We start from the raw sequence: 19,714 nt of genomic DNA on the forward strand, positions 1-19,714 counted from the left end.
GCCAGATACACCAAACTCCACACAATGACAGCTCGGTGATACGCGTAAGCTCATTCACCAACCGACCCCAGTCACTCGGGGTCCACACTACAGCGCGACGTCGCCTGACAGCAGCTGAACTCCATGTAAAAAAAACCTTGCGCGATGTCGCGCGAATCGCGCTAGGTTTTTTTTTGCATGGAGTTCAGCGCCTGTCAGGCGACGTCGCGTTACGCGACGGTGCAGTCTAGAAAGCGTGTCACTCCAATGTCATTCGGTTTCGATGGTCGTTTGACAATCCAGTGCTTTTTCCATGCCACCTTTGGTGACCAGTGTGATAAGGCCATAAAAAATCTTCAAAAATAGTGAAGTTATAGCGTTTTCAAAATATGGGTCAAAATCAAGGTGTATAAATATAGAAGGTGACTTTATGTCACTTTGGAAGGGGTGCCATATTTGAGAAGAGTTAACTCGCGACCTTTTCTCGTCGCGCCAATGTTGCTATCGATAACGCCAAAGTTAAACTTAACAAGCCCAAAGTGCTTCCCAACGAAACCAAACAAAAGTCGTGCGCGTGCAATTGACTGCCTAATACCAACAAAGCGCAGCTTGATGCCGACGGGCACGAGGAAGTTTTGGAAGAAAACGAGGAATTTCTGGTAGAGGAGGAGGAAGAGGAGGACGAATTGCTGGTAGAGCAGATGGAAGATCAGAAGGAAATCTTGGACGAAGAGGAGGAATTTCTGGTGGAGCAGGACGAAATTTTGGAGGAAGAGGAGGATTTTCTGGTAGAGCAGGAGGAAAATGTTATAGAAGAGCAGGAAGATGTAGAAGGTAGAAAAAAATTGCGAGTAATGGTAAGTAAGAGAAACAATAAAACCGTACCATTACTCGCAATTTTTTTCTACCTTCTACATCTTCCTGCTCTTCTATAACATTTTCCTCCTGCTCTACCAGAAAATCCTCCTCTTCCTCCAAAATTTCGTCCTGCTCCACCAGAAATTCCTCCTCTTCGTCCAAGATTTCCTTCTGATCTTCCATCTGCTCTACCAGTAATTCGTCCTCCTCTTCCTCCTGCTCTACCAGAAATTCCTCGTCTTCTTCCAAAACTTCCTCGTGCTCTTCCATAAATTCCTCTTCCTCTTCTTCCAAAATTTCGTCCTGATCTTCCAGAAGTTCCTCCTGTTCTGGTTGTACATCGTCTTGCATTTCTATTGCATCCTCCTCCTCTTCCTGCTCTTTTCGGCACCTGAAACACCTGAAACAACGGAAAAACTTGATTAAACCCATTACGTTATTTTTGAACCTCTGTATCTAATCGTTACACAAGCTCAAATAACAACATATGTATGCTGCGATTGATTTATAGACTGTTTTGAAGACAGCAAATTGCTTTTCATAGTCAACTAGATTCAATCGATATGATTTAAAAATTTTACAGATTCTATTTAGATCTCAGTTGTCTGAAATTTTAAATTGTCTCAATTCCTGATTGTTTAAAATCTACCTTCTACATCTTCCTGCTCTTCTATTACATTTTCCTCCTGCTCTACCAGAAAATCCTCCTCTTCCTCCAAAATTTCGTCCTGCTCCACCAGAAATTCCTCCTCTTCGTCCAAGATTTCCTTCTGATCTTCCATCTGCTCTAGTGTACTGAAATATGTTAGACGACATTTCAAGAATTTGGCAAAATGGGTGAAAATGTTGTTTCTCCATCGACGCGAATTGAACCCCTATCGTCCGAAATCGTGTTTAGCCGTGAACACGATTGTCTAAAATGCTGTTGGTGATGCCTCGAATGCTAAAGCGACTAAAGTACGGTACCGGCCTTTTTGATGTAAAATGCAGCTACGGAAAGCAGTTCCAATTGCACACCTCATACAACTTGCTTCACCCTGCGGGCAGGCACCGCAGGGCTGTATCTAAACGGTATCGTGCGCAATGTTGAAATTGACCGCGTAACGCAGTTCAGGAACAACACCGTACGTAGGCACCGTTTTTATTTCTTGAAGAGTGCGTTTTGAAACATGTTTCAAAACAAACCCAAACTCTCCACTATCTCTCCACAGTTCATAGTCTACGTGCAAACGGTTTGATTTAAAATTTCCGTAATTTCTGTTTTGATCTCTGTCTGCACACTGATGAGTATATTTATATGTGAGGTTTCATATTTTTCTCTTACTTAACAAAACTCCCAAATTTCGTAGTTCCTTTAATATAATTTTTTTTTATTTTAAAGACTTTGACCTATTCTTCTTTAATGTAATGATATTGATTACGGGTAATATAAACACCTTTTGTGCAGCGATTTAAATGTTTATTTAATTTGATTTGTTTAAAAACATCAACTCATGTTAGTCATTGTTTCAATTACAAAATTGTTACATTTTTACAAAATATACAAATACAAAGTACAAAAACAATAATAAATGAAACTACATCTAGCTACAAAAAAATAAAATATGTAAAACTCCCAAAAACCAATCCATGATATGTTTTTTTTCTGTGGGGCGACGATTCCGGTATCCTTTTTATCTTCCAGCTCATCTAGGAGATCTTGGAAAACCAACTCAGTTTCATCTTCTTCTTTGACGTCTTCGAGCGACGGTCCCCGGCCCTGGAAATGAGAGAAAACATGTCAATAGGTACGGTCACTCGAGACGAACCTTTGATGGCGAAGCTTTCACACACTATTACAAACGAATGCCAAAAAAAGGTTCGCCGAACCTTTTAGCGTTCACACGTAACGAATCGTTGATGTAGTTTCATTGATAGTTGGTAAGAATAAATCAAAGTAAGCATTGTAAACAAATGGGGAAATCGAACGGAACGTCAAAAAGGTTCGCGGCAAAGGTTCGTGCTATCCACCAAAATCGGTGAACCTTTTCTGCTCGAAAAAGGTTCGCGAACTCTGCTCGATTCACTAACACATTCAAGAAAAGGTTCGCCGAGCGTCCAAATTCGAGCAGGGTTCGTCTCGTGTGACCGTACCTAAAGAGAATCAATTTTTTGGCTTCTAATAAGAACTTTTTTAAATGGACACGCCGAAGCGTTTGAAAACCGACACCTTTCTCGGCCGCCTACGCTGGTTTTTTCGGCCGCCGAGTTTTTAATGAAACCCGGCCGACAAGCTTATCGAAAAAGCACGTGTTCGGGAGACTGGGCTCTTCAGTGCGAACAAAACTTCCCTCCTTTTGGTATGAATCGAGAAGGGCTGAAACAAAATTAGAAAATGTCTAGCGGGATACATCTGTTTTAGTCGATGTTTGAAAATTTGGCGCAAAACGACCTAAATCAGAAGCAAGGTTATTAGAGTGAAGCAATGCTAGAAAGTATTTCTTTTCCAGTAACCTTGACCACGCGGCAATTGCCTATTTAGGATCAATCGTTGAATTTACGCTATGCTTAGAATAGAACTCTTGTAGTTTGATATTTTGGCTAGGATCTGAATCCACAAGATCGTTTAACATTTAAAATAATTTGTTTTGAAAAATAAATTGAATTTCTTTTAGGATAAATCACCTTCTATATATATCTTGAACTCAATAAATGGTTAGTGGTGGGATACGCATTAAGGTGCGACATTTTCTAATGAATCAGTTTAAGTAGCTCAGATTCGGAGCTAATTAGCAACCATGGTACTTCATTGTTTTTTTGTTCATATTTCAGTGCTTTAGAGTTTTGATCTTACCATGGAAATATTTAATGTAATTGTTGTCGGCGGTTACGCACCAGGCTTACTTAGGGGACCATTTTTTTAAATAAAGATATTTTCATACAGATAATTTTTGGATCGGATCGGAATAAGAATCTTTCTGTAAATGACCAACGCCATCCACCCTACCTCTGCGAAACGAAACGTCGTGCGGTTAAGAACTAAAGTCGCAGGAATATCGGAACATTCTGGACCGCGGTCCGCAAGACCGATTTTTATTACGTTCTGCTAACTCTTTGCTCTGTGAATTTCCTCAATTGTGATGTAATTGCGTGTAATCCATCGACAGTGCTAGCAGAAATTGCATGTGATTGCGAGCGACACACTCGCAACATAGTCGACGTAGCAAACGTCGCGATCACCAAAAGGGAGCTACTTTGGAATGCTGGTTCGGGCAGCCTGTCGATTGCGCTACCTGATCGATATTTTCCGTTTCCGCCACCAACAACGAATGTAGTGGCTTAGTCACCAACGAAAGCGGTTGCAAGTGTTCTTTTCCGGTGGGGCCGCCGTACCCGTGTGCTTCCTTCCTATGTGACTGTGATTATATTTATCATCCAGTTATCGAGTGCGAGAGAAGGGGACGGACGTCTGTTGTTCGCAGCTTGTGCGCATCTCGCAGCCGACTAGAGAGGAAGTTCCTCGCCCGTCAATAGCATAGTTGCAAAACACCAGCAGGAAAAGGTATGCAAAACTTATGCCGAACCCAGAGGAGGTGGCCCAAGTCGATTTTTTCCCTTTTGACACCCGCGTTGTCTATTTTCCGTTCGAGTATCTCTGGAATGAATCTTTTTTAATCGTTTTATTGGTTCGTTTCAGTTGCGTGTGCAAGGTGACATCGGAAGCAGGCAGCCAAGCTGGAGGTTTAAAAGAAATCTACATCACACGTCACTCCTAAAAGATGATTAACTTGAAAGTGAAAACTTTAGACTCACAGAATCACGATTTTGCAGTAGATGATGAGGTAAATACTACATGCACTCCGTTATGATGTTTACATCCCTCGTTAAAACTTGCTTCATTTCATTCCTCGCAGATCACCGTCCGCCAGTTTAAGGAACAGATCGCTCAAAGGATCAATGTTTCCGTGGAGCTCCAGCGGCTCATCTACTGTGGTCGGGTACTGGCGGACGATAGAGCGCTCAAGGACTACGATGTGAACGGGAAGGTCGTACATCTGGTGCAGAGGGCACCGCCCTCGGCCCGTGGCACCAGCTTGAGCGGTGGTGCTGATGCGGGTGGACGTGGTTCTGATGAAGCTACGCGTGCTTCGCGTCGCTCCCGAAGCAGTGACAACGCATCACGTAACGCCGGGTTCCGTGGTTTCGAGGGACAGGGCAACCTGTTCCGTGGTTTTGACGGCCTCGATACGATGTACTTCGGTTCGATGACGTCGATACCGCTGAACGTGAGTGCAACGGTAAGTTGGGGACTATTATGGGCTTCCGCTGTCACGTCGTTGTTGAAAATTAATTGTTCCCCCTATGTTTCCGTAACAGAACGTCACACAGATTCCCTCGGTTAGCTCTTCATCGACGCTATGCAACAACCGGATCACCGTGGCGCGTCATATGCTCGACTGTGCCGACAGCATTCTGAGCTACCTGGAAAATCCGTCCCTGGGTCTGAATTACAGCGCGATGGACTACCTCTCTCAGCAGACGATGGAATCGACCGTGTTCGAGGTGGGCATCTCTGCCGTCGGCGATATGGAGGTACCGCACAGCCAGATGCAGAATTTTGTGAACGCGTTCCAGGGTGCGGTCAGTGCGGCCTTTCGCCAGAACGGTATGTCGAACGTGACCGTACAGCAGCCGGACGGGTTGAACGGGTCGGTGCAGGTGTTCGGTACGGTGCCGGACTTTGCCGTGCTAACGCCACCCAACACGAGTGCCACGGCGACACCAGCCCACGAAGGATCCGGCACGTCGTCGGCGTCGAGCAGCAGCAGAAGCAGCAGCAACGCCAGCAGTAGCAGCAGCAGCAGTAGCAGCAGCCGAGCCGGAACCGGTGGAAGCTCCAGCAGCAGCTCCAGTACCTCCTCGAGCACGTCGTCGTCGGAGTCGAGCGCTGAAAGTCGACGTCAAGCTCGCCCAGGTCCGTCCAACAATCAAACGACCAGCACGCAGACGCTTGGCGAAGTCGTGCAGCATATGAGGAACGTACAACGCCGAATGGAACCATTCATGCAGCAGTACCTGGATATCCTGCAGGATGATCCACCGTTCGAAGAGTCCGATACGGTGGGGCGCGAAAACGCACAGCGTGTGTTCGATCGGGTTTCGGAAGCGATGCACTACATGTCACATGCCCAGCATGCCATTAGCGACCTCATGCTGGACCTGCAAATGGCCACCCCACGTCATCTCTGCTGTCGACCGATTTTAGTGGAACAGAACGCGTACGTTAGCTCCGGAATGGCTGCTGTGCCGGTAAGTATTTTCATGCCTAGATCCGTGTTATTTCTCATTGAGGAGTAAAGTGATGATTTTATAAACAACTGAAACGAAAAAGTGATAACCGTCACGTATAATCAAACAATATTAGAACTTGTTATACTAGGGTGGTCCCCGTAAACCAAAACAAGATCCTTCCTCTTAATCTCCTACCATCAATAGCGTAAATGTAATACACACTAATTGTGGAATCTTGGAATTAAATTATGGTACATCTTTTGGAAACTCATCAGGCATTGGTGGAAATAGTATTCCATATGTCGGTATTCTTCTAAATGCTGTTTGGTTTCATTTATCAGAAAATCAAAGTGATTGGGTCGCACCTGAATGCCAGAAATTAATCTGTTCACGACAAACTCTAAAGTTGCGAACAGACGCGCAGTTGCGTGTTCGTTTGTGGATAGTCCCATTTAGTGAAAGAAGCTGGATCATTTTCGTCATTTTATTTTTTAATATTTATGATTAGAAGTTCCTCTCTAAACCATTTGTTTCGTTTGAACTTGTGCGTGGACGATTTAAACACATATATAGTGATATCACGTAGCCTATATCTTATGGCAACTTCGGGGAAAATTAATTTTTCCTGCTTTTCTTTGTTATACTCACACAACATTCTTTTACACTACAATATACTCACAATTGTCCTCGGTCGTTCATGGTTTTTTTCTTTTTGGTTAACATCGCACGTTTAAAGAAAATTATATATTATTAATATCAAATTTACGAAATTTGGTTATAATTACACAAAAAGCAATAGAAAAAAAGTAAAAACTATTGCACCATCTCTCAAAAGGGTGTGTGGGTCGTAACTCTCAGTAGCTCACCCAATTGCAATTCACATTACTCTTTTTTTCCACTGGTAAACAATGCTATCAATGCTAACATTTTTGTCAAGGGCTCATTCTTACGGTTTTTGTTGATATTCTTGAAAAATATAGAACTGGCTTATCCATGCTGCCATGCGTTTACCACGCATGTGTAGAAGTTGAATATCATTTCTAATTATTTCAATGTAACTTTTTTTCTCGATCGCCCCCAGCACAACATAAATTTGGCAAGTTTGTTGCGCAATAACATGAACAACAACAACAACAACAACACCAATAATAATAATAATCCTGAGGTGGGAAACAACAACGTCAGCACGCCGGTCATCAACATAGGCATAACACCGCAACCGGCATTCTTTACGGGAGTTTCAAGTGGCGGAGGATCGCCAGCAACGTCAATGCGTCCACCATCGAGTGCTGCCGTAGGGGGAGGGGGAGGAGGAGGAGGAGGAGGTAACGCTACGGCGGCACCAGGAGGGCCAGGGACGACCACTACCACCAGTAGTGCTTCTCAGTCCCAGCAGCAGCAGCAGCATCAGCAGGCTCCAACAATAGGTCAGTCTACAACACCAACACCATCAAGGCCACATGGTGGCAGTCGCGATGACGACATTGTTACCTCTGTGTACATCCCGCTGTACGACATGGACAGTGTCCGAGCGGTGCAGAACATCCTCGGCGAGATGCCTCCACCAGCGGCAGGTTAGCAATCATAGCGAATGTGTGTGTGTGTGGGTGGTTGTGCGCAAGAAGCAGCAATCTAATCTCCTTGCTACTTTAAGGCGCCCGCTCTATCAAATTTCGTTCCGTGTGTTAGCTTCCCCCGCCCGATTGGTGTTCAGGTGGATTGCATTACCTTTGCTTGGCTACTATTGTTAACCTGTTCATTTTCAAATGAACGTGTGTTATTCCTAACGTTCTCGCGATAATACGAATAACGGCGCTGGTGCACAATGTGTGATGTGGCTCAAAGGCGGCTTCCACGTTGACTAACATGCGATGCTACGTTCGACTACAGGCTTGTGCCACTTCACTATACACTTTACTTACATACACACAACGTTCCTACCTCATTCTAACGCTCTTCTAGGGAGAAGAGACAATCCCGTGGTGCTTGTCCGCGACCTGCTGCTGCCGAGGGCCCCACGGACAGCGTCTGCCGATGGCCGATTGCAACCGCCATCGTCCGGTGCGGGCGCCAACAACCCGCAAACACGTAATCAACCCACGGCCAACATTAACTGTACGTTCCATTTCCAGTTTTTCTTCCTTCCCACCAATGTTTAGTGATTTTTGTTTCATGGTCTTTTTAAAATTTGTTTTTTCGAGGCTAATCTTTCCGATTTCAATTTAACGTAACCCTCGAATGTTTAAGATGTTCTGATTGTATCCCCACTAAGTTAGTATTTGTATGCTTTACGCATTCCACCGTTTTAAAAATCTACATTTGAGTCGGGCAAACTTCTTCTTATGTCATAATATGCTCGATGATAACAGAAAAGATGAAGTTGGTTTGCTATCCGGCATAACACCGTATCTTGGTTGGGATGGTATATTTCAACAAATGCTGACGGAGGGATCGAAAGCAAATAGATAATCTTTATACGGCTTTTTTCTCACGTTTCATATTTTTTTTTTTTTGTGTTTGAGAGCTAGCTGACGCAGACATTTCCTGAACTTGAATATTGATTTACTAAAACACTGTAAAACACTGTGTTGCTCAGGTGGTCTAGACGAACTCAGGCCATCCCCGGTTGGCATAAAAAGAATCCGTCCGGGATGAAGACTAGTTATTGTATTTGTTTTTTAAGTTCGAATGTGTTATTTCTTTTCTTTTTAAATAATTTTGTCAGTTAAGTAACTAGTCATGTTATTGATTGGGAACAAAAGTACAATTTGTGTGTGTTTGCCCTATAGACAAGAAAGTTGCTACCCCGTGTGATGATGGAGTGTTCCGATGAACATCAATTCGTTTGGCTTTCACATTGATTGAATTTTACGGTCGGCCGAGTTCAAGTGTTAATTGATGCTTATTGATTGTTTTAACTTGCGTATACGTTTTCGCTAGTAAGAGAGAGGTTGGCTAAGGTTTTCTGTACCTACTACTGTTTGAAGTCAAAAGAGCTCCTTTCTCGGTACTGAAAATCTTTACATTAGGAGTTTACAGAAACAGATGAATGAATTTATCACCGCAGATGTAACTACATATTTGATTTACCATCGAATTTCATTCTTCCAGCAGCAGCAGCGGCCGGAGCAGCAGCAACAACTGGAAGGGCTCCAGCCAATAACAATAGCACCGGAGCATCCGCTGGCAATGCCGCTAATGCAGCGCAGTTTCAGAACAACAACACGCACATGCAGGTTGCTCGCCTGATACAGGCGGTCGTCAATGCTGCCCCCATCCTCTCGGATATTCACGTGCAGATCAACACGACCGGCGGGCCGGGTGGTAATCAAGGTGGTGCTGGTTCTAATCCGATCGGCAGAACACCGCCAGAAGCACCGACTACCGGTGCTAGCGCACCACCGCAAGGTGGCAATCCGACCAATACGACCACCACCAATACCAATAGCAACGGAGGAACGGCCACTGCGGGTGCTGCAGCTGGTGGTGGTGGTGGTGGGGCTGGTCCGACAGTAATGGAAGCTGCTGGTTTGGCCTTTGTACCCCGCTTCGCCACCGTTACACTGCCAACCACCTCGACCCAGACACGTTCCACGTCCCGTCCGCACGTGCACAGCATACCACCACCGGCGGCATCACACATTCGTAATCTTCGTCCCGTGCCGACCAATATACTGTCCACGTTTGATCGGTAAGATTTTATGTTCCTCATCTCACGCTCATCTTATGGTAGTTTTTACTGTTTCCTGAAAAAACAGCTGATTCATAGTAACTTTAGAATGGGTTTAAATTCTTTCTCCATTATGGCAAGAGACGGAGCATTGACACAGCCTAACTGATTTGATTTCAGAACAAAATAAACTTGATGCAAACATTCGCATTGAAACTTATTTGTATAACACCACCCCCTGCGGTGGACAAAAAAGTTGGTGTTATAAAAAAACAAAATTACTGTACTTCGAAAAATCTACACTGAAAGTTTAATATTTGATGGACCGTTTTTTCGACATTGCCGCTGTACCAAAGCGATTGTGGGTGGTAAAAGTAAACCATCTTTCAATATAAACGTAGCTTTGCCATTCAATAAGCAACTGCTTCTTGATACAAATAAGTGCGATAAGCACTTTCTTTTAAGGAAGGCAAACGTCCAAATAACATACCCTATCTACCACAGAATCGGCTGTCTTGTTCAACGCACTGCTGACACGTCGTATTTGTTTTCTTAATCTTTGTAGATTTCTACCGTGCAATAGCCATCACATACGAGAAACTAGCAGCACGGATCGGCCCGGCGATGGACCCGCCAACAGAGCCGAGAGCACCGATAGGCCCCAGCGAAACAGTGCTGCAGCCGAAAGATCCCAACAAGGTGTACGCGCAACTGCTGGTGATAGAACCAGACAAAACAGTGGTACCGGTGCAACCGCTGCTGCTGCTGCTACCTCCGCCACGCCATCCTTGGCTAGCAATGAACAAGCTTCCGAGGGAAATTCGGCTGCAGCTGGCGCAACGGCTCCATCAGCACCGGAATCCCCAGAAGATTTCGATATGGCATTTGGTAGGTGAAGGACGATAATGAGATTAACACTCTTATTGATGTGTCTTTCGCTTCATTTTTCGACAGCCCGTGAGATGTTCGGTCCATCGCCTGTCACCCTGCTCGGAAGCCATTTCGACCTGTCCGATTTCTTCAATCTTGTACCGTCTGCGAACACGTTCAATCGCGTACGCGACTCACTGCAGACGTACGTCAGTCAGACGCTCTTTAGCGGGCGCCCATGGGACGACCAAGCATCAATACGGGAGGTAGGTTTGTCCGATAGTCCTCGAGCGAATAGCAGCAATAATATGTGCCATTTTATATCCCCTGACCTAGGTGACCAACGAAATCATCGAACGAATGCTGCCCGTGCTGGCCCAAGTGACGCAGCACGATCGCACGCAGTACGACACGCGTGCCTCGCTGGCCAACCTCGTACGCAATGCCTTCCCGACCTGCCTCACGATGATCCGCCAAACCCGGACACCCTACTACGGCGTGCAGCTGGCACGCTTCCTTGCGGAGGTCGTGCGTCGGTTCTTCATGATCCTGGTCGTTGGAGTGGGCCGCACCAATGCGCGCACCATCGTCACGGACCTGCTGCGCAACACGCTGCAGCAAAGTCAGCTTTCCGATTCTGACTTTGCCATGCTGCTGCAGCCGACGATAGACCGCTATTTGGACGGTGCCAGCCGGGGGCACATCGTAGAGATCGATTCATTTCTGGTCATTCGTCTTCCGGGACCACCGTCGGCGGGCGATGCTGCCGTGTCCGAACTGACACCTGCCGCAGCGGATGTTGTTGTGCCGGAATTCCAAATCTGCCCGCTGGTAGATGCAGCTGGCGAAGGCGGCAGTCGTTCGTCCAGCATGTCGTCGAGCACCGGAACCGGCCAGCGGGAGTCTAGTGTGAGTAGCTTTTTTTAAGCTGTATGGAGAAAGCATGGTTTACAAATACCTCTTGGGTTGGATAGTCTTCTGCTTCTTCATTATGCTAGCCGGGGTGTATCCTTCTACGCTAAATCGAGTAATTTGTTCCCTTATACTTATTCAAATGCATATCGACTCTGTCCGAACTTCTATGTCCACCACCCAGCGAACAGAAATTCCATGAACAGAGCTCTGATGATCAATCTGATGGAACCATGATGAACAGTGCATAAAATCGCGTGCAAAAGGTCCGCGTTGCGCTGCTATCTGCGAGTGCAGAGTGTACGTGTATGGGAATTATCGCCGGTTTAATCTTTTCACCAATACTATGTATGTTACGGGCTATGGAAAATGCTTCGTCATGGGTTCCATCAGATATCTGTTCATACCATGATCAGAGCTCTGATCAGAGCAATTTTGTTTGTCGGGCAGCCATCCACGGGAAGGATGTTTCCTTCCGTTTGTCAGATCACAAAACCACACGGTCAGCTTGATCGGATCAAACACCACGGTTGTATGACGCCTGGGTTTTATCTGACTTAGTTTTGGGTTTGTGGGTTTCGGCCGTAGGTTTTGAGTTACAGGTTTCTGCAACGGTCCGGTTTGCCCTACTTCTCGTTACCCTATTTCAGGACAACCGTGCACTGCTAGCCGCACTAGTGCGCTGTTAAACTGTGACTGAGGTTGAATAGTCAGTGTGATTTCATTTTCAGAATTTTTGAAAGTAATGATACAAACTTGTTTTGTACAGCAAACCTCTGCTACATTTCGAGTTGGATATTGCCCATTCCATTTGCGCTGCCGAACTGGAACTGATTATCGAGCGATCGAATGAAGTACTGGTTCATTTGTTTACGTTTTTAGAAAAGATTACGCATGCGATTATAGAGTATGAAAGCCAAAACTGATTAAGACAGATCGAGTACAGTTCCAGTTCGGTAGTGCATCAGAGCGGATGTTAGCAGTGCACAAGTTTCCTGAAGTAGTTAGCAGAAAAGTAAGGTTAGCTTACGGCACGACCGCGTGGTAACGCCGAGCTGGAGCTCAGGTCAGTTTCAGTCAATCAAGCGGACCACGAGTTTTTGTGTCCTGACAACGGAAGGAATTATCCCTCCCGTGGACGGCGGGTGGACATATGGCTATTATAGCCGGTCCTAAAGGACGAGCCCCTTCATAGGAGTTCGGACAGAGTCGGTACTCTGATTACGAGTAAGGGAACAAATTGTTCGACTTAGCGTAGGAGGTTATACCCCGACTCCCATAAAGAAAGAAGAAGAAGACAGATCGAGTATGGAAATTCACAATTACACTAACGATTACGCTTCGTATCCCGTATCCTTTGTAATCAAATTTGAAGTATGTTTCAACGACCTTGATTACGCATCCTGATTTCCCGCACAGTAGTTTATCGTATTACACACGAATGACCGCTAGTGTTGGGTCGTAGTAAGGGACACACTCACAGCACAGCAATGTGTGGTAGCACAATAAAACACACGCACCTTGACAACAAGTTGTGGTAGCACAATAAAATGTCATACCGTCATACCAATGTAGTTCATAACTTCTATTGATAGGTTGAAGTTGGAGAGAAACAATTTTCCAATCGTTTGCCAAATACCAAATGATACGCACCCATTTCATACTGGCATCATCAGTGCCCGCTTAAAAGCATTCGGACATGATTCCAATGCAATCTATTGTAGTGTTAAAAGAACTAGAGATAGATATCAATATAATTTTCACTTTCGTTTCTACAGCCAATGGACGTCGATGACATGGAGACTACGTCCACTCCCGAGCTGGTGTCGGACATAGCGGAAATTTCGATTTCGATTGAGCCACCCGTCATGAACGTCGACCAGTGTGCAGCTATAGTGATCACAACTAGTCCGCCTTCCGTAGACTCCTCCAGTTCCTCCGCGTCTGTCAGCGCTTCGGCGGCAAATGCTCCCGAGCGGCAGCAGCAGCAACAGCAGTCGGGTGACGGCCAGACTACAGCTTCCGCAACGAGCAACGCAAGCGAAAAGCCGGCATTAGGTACGATGGCGGCCGCTACCGCCGCCGTGACGCTCCGTGCAGCATCACTAGCGGAACCCCCGGTTCCACCGCCACGGCCGACCGATGATGACGAGGAGATGCCGACCGTTAATATTGGGGCCGAGTCATGGCATCGGCATTTCCCATCCAACTGGATACCGGTTATCTCACGAGATCTCGGCAGACAACGGCGGCAGGTAGGTCTCAATACAGACCACGGACTCTCGCTGGTTGAGCTGAATCACCATTACATCCATCCCGTTTTCCACAGAATCCTCAGGCACCTTTCTCGGACGCCTACATCTCCAGCATGTCCTCGAAGCGTCGGAAGGTGATAACGGAATCGAAACCCCCGAACGACGTACACTCACTAATATCGGACGGCATTAGGCGCTCCTTCCTCGGCACTGGCATCACACCGACCTGTACGGGCTCATCCACAACCGGTGGAGCCAGTGGACGCCTGCGTACTGCGGACACATCTTCCACATCCAACGCGTCAATGGCGGCCGCAAGCAGCAGCAGTGGTGGAGATGGCGGTAGTATTCGTGCTGCTGCCGGGGGAACGCCGGCCAACGTTGGTAATGCTAGCGGCAACCGGTTCCGCACGCTGGATGAGCTGGCCAACAGTATCGCCAACGACGGAGCACTGCAGATGTCCTACTGCGAAGCGATGCGTGCCAGCATACGTGAACGGCTGGCAAAGGATCCAGATTACGACGCCACCCGGTTCCCGAACTGTTCCAAGTTTTTCGAGAAGCAGTAGAGCGGCCAGCAAACGATTATCAGCTTAAACCCCGCCACAGCCGCGCCAACACACTCGCCGCCAGCATTTCTTTTTCCAACCCAAAGCGTATCTTCGTTGATCATTACCGGAAGAGTCGGGATTTTTTTTGTTTTGTCAAGATGCACTTACTTAAGGTATCTTTTTTTTCGGTTGATTCACCTTTATTCTTAAGAGAGCTGTAGCTTTTCTTTCGGTTCAATGTGTGCGTGTGTTTTTTATTATTGTTTTACATTACCCTTGTACACATTCTCACACCGATACTAATGACGTTAGTGCATGCGATGCGCTATGCCTTTGTTTCTGAGGAAAATGCAAAAAGACGAAGTAGGCGGAGAGATAAAAAGAGAACGAGAAACAGTAAATATTTAAAGTACAGATTAACGGGCTGCTGCAGCCCACGGATGATGATAATGACGTTGCCAGCGCTTGAGGAGTGCAAGTTCTGTAAAATGATACAAAACATAGAACGGAATTATAGAGTATAGGCCGTCGGAGATCACATGTAGATGAAGAAGGCAAATGTATAGTTTAGTAAACGCAGAGACTGGAGCAAAGAGAAGGATAGAATATTTGTTGCCACAAGGAGTAAAACTTTGTAGGCTTGAACGAAACACAGGACTAAGCCTATCCAACCTAGATTGATGCACTTGTTTCGCGTGGTCCCCGGACGCTGATCCATAGAATAGGCTTCAGCATGGAGCCCAGCGACGATAAATCTAAATCATATTTCTATTCTAAACAAATGCGTGGTTTTCGAAACAAGCGAACTAACGAACATGATCGACTTCCCCTGTTGGCACTTTAAAATTCACGAATTAATGGAACATTTTTGGAATAGATGAAAGGTGGAGTTAGATTTTTGTTTTTTCTTTCACTTTCATGTCGCTTTCATCATATCGCTTGCGTGTATGCTAGCATTATTACGCTATGTTTTCGCCCTCAAATCCCCAAAAATACGTGTCGTAAACACACGCAATCGCACTATAGTTTGTTTCGAGTTTCTATTTCGTACTCAGTAGCCTCCGGAATGGAAGGTGATTGTTATTTGGTTTCTTTTGTTCCATTGGATTTCAGTTCAGTTTCAGTGTTACCTCATAACGGGCAGAAAAGTGTATCGAAGTGCTACAAAAGATGAAGAAAAATACAAAAAAAAACATAGATGAAAGGGACACATCTTATAATCTACTCAAAATAACTAGGAAGTTACAAATAAATCAAGCTAGCCTAAAGGGAACGAACGCGGACCGCCGTGTGGAACCGTTTTATTTGACCGATGACCGAAGGCATACGTTGGCAACAAACTCATCTTTCCCTGGCAACAACACACGAATCGGAATCGGTCGGCGTCAGGTTGTCTATTTTGGAACCATTATTTCACCGTTCGAAATACGCACTAACCCCCGTACACCGAAGATGGAAGGTGAACAATTAAAATGCCATACCCGGAACCGAAGGAATTCCACTTGAAAAGTCGTATCTCACACGTTCACCGGGTTGTTTGGCACGGGATATCAATCCTTCTACCAGTGTTGCGAAATTGATCATCTCCCGAGACTCGTGTATAGTCAGTGGCGATAATGACGTAATGCACGGTCCGCTGAATCGCAGAAACTCCTTCCAGTGACGGCATTGGACGGCCCATCCTCCCGGGGGAAAGTTTACTCAATCGGTTTCCATTCATACTTTCTCGACAGTTTGGTGCTGCTAATCGCTTCATCACTCGCAAGGGAACGGGGCATGTCGGCCGGTACGATCATGTGATCGCATACAATACGATCGTGGTAGAGAGGGCGGACCGTAGCTGCCTGCGGGACGAGAGGACGATTCTGGAGCACCCCATGGAATGCTAAGAATGTTAATTGGTGTGTCCGCCCGCGATCGTTTTGGCGGAACCGAACCGGCTGAAGTCGCCGGTTTTCGATCGAATCCATCGGAACCGGACTTGTTGAATGCTGAGAATGCTGAGGTGCTGCTCCACCCGGTTCCTCGGCTAAAGAAAACCCCGTGACTTTGGATTTGGAACGAATTCGGTGCCGATGACGTTCCCCGGTAAGCGTGTCAAGTGGAGGTAAGTGGACTGTTTTTCCATGGTGAAGGAATGCGGGATCGCAAAACTTAATAACCCGTCCATTAACAAACATGCATTCACATTTGTGGATCGATATTATAAATCCTACTTCAATTGTTCGACGAGATTGTATGAGGTAGTGTTTGTGATTGTGATTGGATTTTTTTACGGCCATCTCCGTCTCCGGCTTGTCTCCTCGAACTAATCCACGGATCCACGGTCGATCGCCCCCGTCTTCGGCTGTCCACCCCATATAAAACCATTGAGCGATCGTATTTCGCCACAGCGTGGAGGACAGCAGATATTTTTAACCTGTTTATCAAAGTGGCAGTTAAATTTGCGCATAAAAAAGCGATCAGACGGATAAAAATATCCATGTCCTCCTCTTTTGCTACGGAAAAAGGTACAATCATGGTTAAAATTAACTCAACACCTTCATATCTCCATGGACAACGCGTGGGTTTAAATTTGGAACCTCACAGCCGGCGAAATGCGAAGAATGTCAAATATTCCTTCTGGCCGATTGATCCACCCGGCCCCACCGGGGTGCAGGCTGTTCATGTCCTGCCCGGTTCGATTCGACCGCAGTTACGCTCGCCACATCCTATAGGCGCCACCGACAACATTTGTTATGACAGGTTTACGAGTTTATTTTCTTCATGTCGATGGGATAATTTTGGGACGATGTTTGTTGTTTTTTTATGTTACTATCATTCTGTTCGGAAATAAAATGCTATTTCCAACACATGCTTCCCCCTGTTTTTCTCGTCCCGCTGGACATGGGAAGGTGCATGATTCACACATTTTTGGATTACTACTCACTCACCAGGTGGTGTGAAGAGTAATAAATTGCAGTGAAATTTTACCATCGACAATTGTAGTTATATCAACTTAGCTTATGGTTCGTTTTAATTCAAGTTCTTTTATTTTTATTTTTGCAAATTTAGGTTAGCATTTATTCTAATACCCCTTTGCGTATTACTATTTTTTTTTAAATATTCTAATGTGTTTACAAAAGAAATGAAAAAGGTCATTCATTCCTTTCATAAAAGTACAAATTCATAATAGAAAATAGGAAACATAATCGAAAAGTCAGATCTCAATCCAATATATTATTTTACGTGACCATATAAACTATGAAATACAAACAAGCGAAACATATATGTACACTTTGGCCCAGTTCAATCATTCAAATTTGAGTGAAATTAGCTATGGAAGTCGTGTGTGCCGCAAGAAACGATTTTGAAAAGCGTTTGAAAAAGGAGCTTCAATTAAGAAAAGTCCAAGAAAATCTTATTTAGTGTTATGAAATAAAAGATGTTTCAAATTTTATGAGAATATATTGGTAAGCGACATCGATCGCTTACCACCAAACGATTGGTAGAAACATCGAAGGGGATTACACTGATATGAAGATCGGTAATCCAAACGCTTAAAGGTAAAAAATGGTTTCGCATTCCGCTTGTGACTGAAATTTGCTACTCGTCCTTTTACGCAAATTTTGTTTGTTTTAAGGTCTTAATCAGGATTCGCTTAGCAATGTTCAATGTCGTTTCTAAGCTCAAACACGATTAATCCACGGCGGCACTTTATGGTTGCGGATCATAGTCCAAATGCCAGACACCAATTGCACATCCGATGCGGAATGCATCCGTTATGTGACCCCAGACTGGCAAGAGAAGAAGATGACAGCGAGAGTTAGTAAACTCTGATTTTTCTTACCGTTTTCTCCGACATGCTTAGGCCTCCAGATTAACCACACGACCGGGTTCTTTTCCCAAGGCGCGTTTGCGGGATCGTCTCAACAGTAGCCAGGACACCTACTCATCCGCACCCCGCCATTTGGAGATGGTATCGAATTAATTTTATTTATCGCAACCATCATAAGCCCCACCGTCATGGTAATTAATTTGCATACCGATAGCGATGTGATGGCGCCCGAACGAAACCACCATTCCTTTTAGGCTTCTGGCGCCTAACCTTTTTTTTTATATTTTTAAAGGAGCTCGCAAAGCGAAGCGAAAAGCAAAAACATAGGCACCTTTCGGCCCGCAAGACATTCGCACATACTTTTCGTCCAACGAACCGCGGCAGATTTGCAGCAAGAATTGCACAAAATCGTGTAAAAAGAATGTGCTTTAACGCTCGTAAAGGATCACTGATGGGGTACGCTTTTGGGCCAACGGTCGCCCTGACGGCTTCCGTACGGCTTCGTGGCGCTCGATTGAGAATGTGTTCTTTTTAGTCCGTATGTCCGCGTGCCCGAGGGATGGTATGCGAGTTATGCCAAATATGCGGATCAACATGATGTGCTCTCTTTTTATAATATTTTTCAGCGCGACATAATCTCGCCCCCGCAGAGGAAAGCACCGCACGGGTCAGGCGCCATCCGCCATCTTCGCTGGGCTGCCGTATTTTGCCAAAGAAGATGAATTTATATGACTGTTCCGGCTTGTTGTTTCGGTTTTTTTTTCTCATACAGGGTGCCACGGTAGGAGGGCAATTCAGACAGGTTTTGAAGAAATTTCGCGCGTTAGCTGCTTATAACACTTTTTATTTTGAGTCCAGGTGTTTTTTTTTTTGCATTTCGACCCGTATATGCTGTTGTATTCGGGCAAGCAATTTACAATAGAATAGAATTCTATTACTTGCATGAGTTATTGATTGGAAAAGAATAGCATTAAAACACATTTTTATTGAGATTTTAATCTGCAAATTTATCCATGCTTTATAAATTCGATCAAAAGCCAAATGATATTTACAACCACTAATTAAACCATCAAAGCTTTGATATTTGTAACGTTGGTTAGAACTCGGCATTTTAGCGCTGGGTTTGAATCTCAATCGACCCGGAATCTCCGGAACCTTCAGCGAAAAAAGATGAAGGTTAAAATAATACAAAAATTATGTTATTTATACATAATCTAAACAATTGTAAAAAAAACACACTATGCCAGTGATGGTAAACTCGTTTAACCTCGCGGTCCGTATTTCCTCCCAAAATAGGTTTGCGAGGCAAAACGTATAACTGACTGGATTGATGAAAATATGTTCATATCAGTGTGGTTTTATCTTAACAGTCAATCATGTTTTATACTTTCATATTATTATTACATTATATTACTTCTTTCATTATATTACTTCTTCTATTAATAGAGAAGGTTTCTTAATCAATCGTTTTCCAAAGATTACGAATTCAAATAAAATTTTTTTTAAATATATGTTGCAGTTCAACACTATT

General features: G+C 44.9%; 1 protein-coding gene across 1 annotated transcript; it reads left to right on the forward strand.

Moving 5' to 3' along the window:
- Positions 1-3,942: 3,942 nt before the first annotated feature.
- On the forward strand, positions 3,943-14,511 carry LOC131293957 (large proline-rich protein BAG6). Its single transcript, XM_058322005.1, has 13 exons — positions 3,943-4,378; positions 4,514-4,658; positions 4,731-5,114; positions 5,194-6,126; positions 7,190-7,682; positions 8,071-8,223; positions 9,220-9,799; positions 10,344-10,376; positions 10,527-10,666; positions 10,733-10,914; positions 10,985-11,557; positions 13,339-13,815; positions 13,890-14,511. The coding sequence occupies exons 2-13, from the start codon at positions 4,596-4,598 to the stop codon at positions 14,382-14,384; spliced, it is 4,506 nt and encodes a 1,501-aa protein (XP_058177988.1). The 5' UTR covers positions 3,943-4,378; positions 4,514-4,595; the 3' UTR covers positions 14,385-14,511.
- Positions 14,512-19,714: the final 5,203 nt, after the last annotated feature.

Source organism: Anopheles ziemanni, chromosome 2 (assembly GCF_943734765.1).
Source record: "Anopheles ziemanni chromosome 2, idAnoZiCoDA_A2_x.2, whole genome shotgun sequence".
Classification (NCBI taxonomy): Eukaryota; Metazoa; Arthropoda; class Insecta; order Diptera; family Culicidae; genus Anopheles; species Anopheles ziemanni.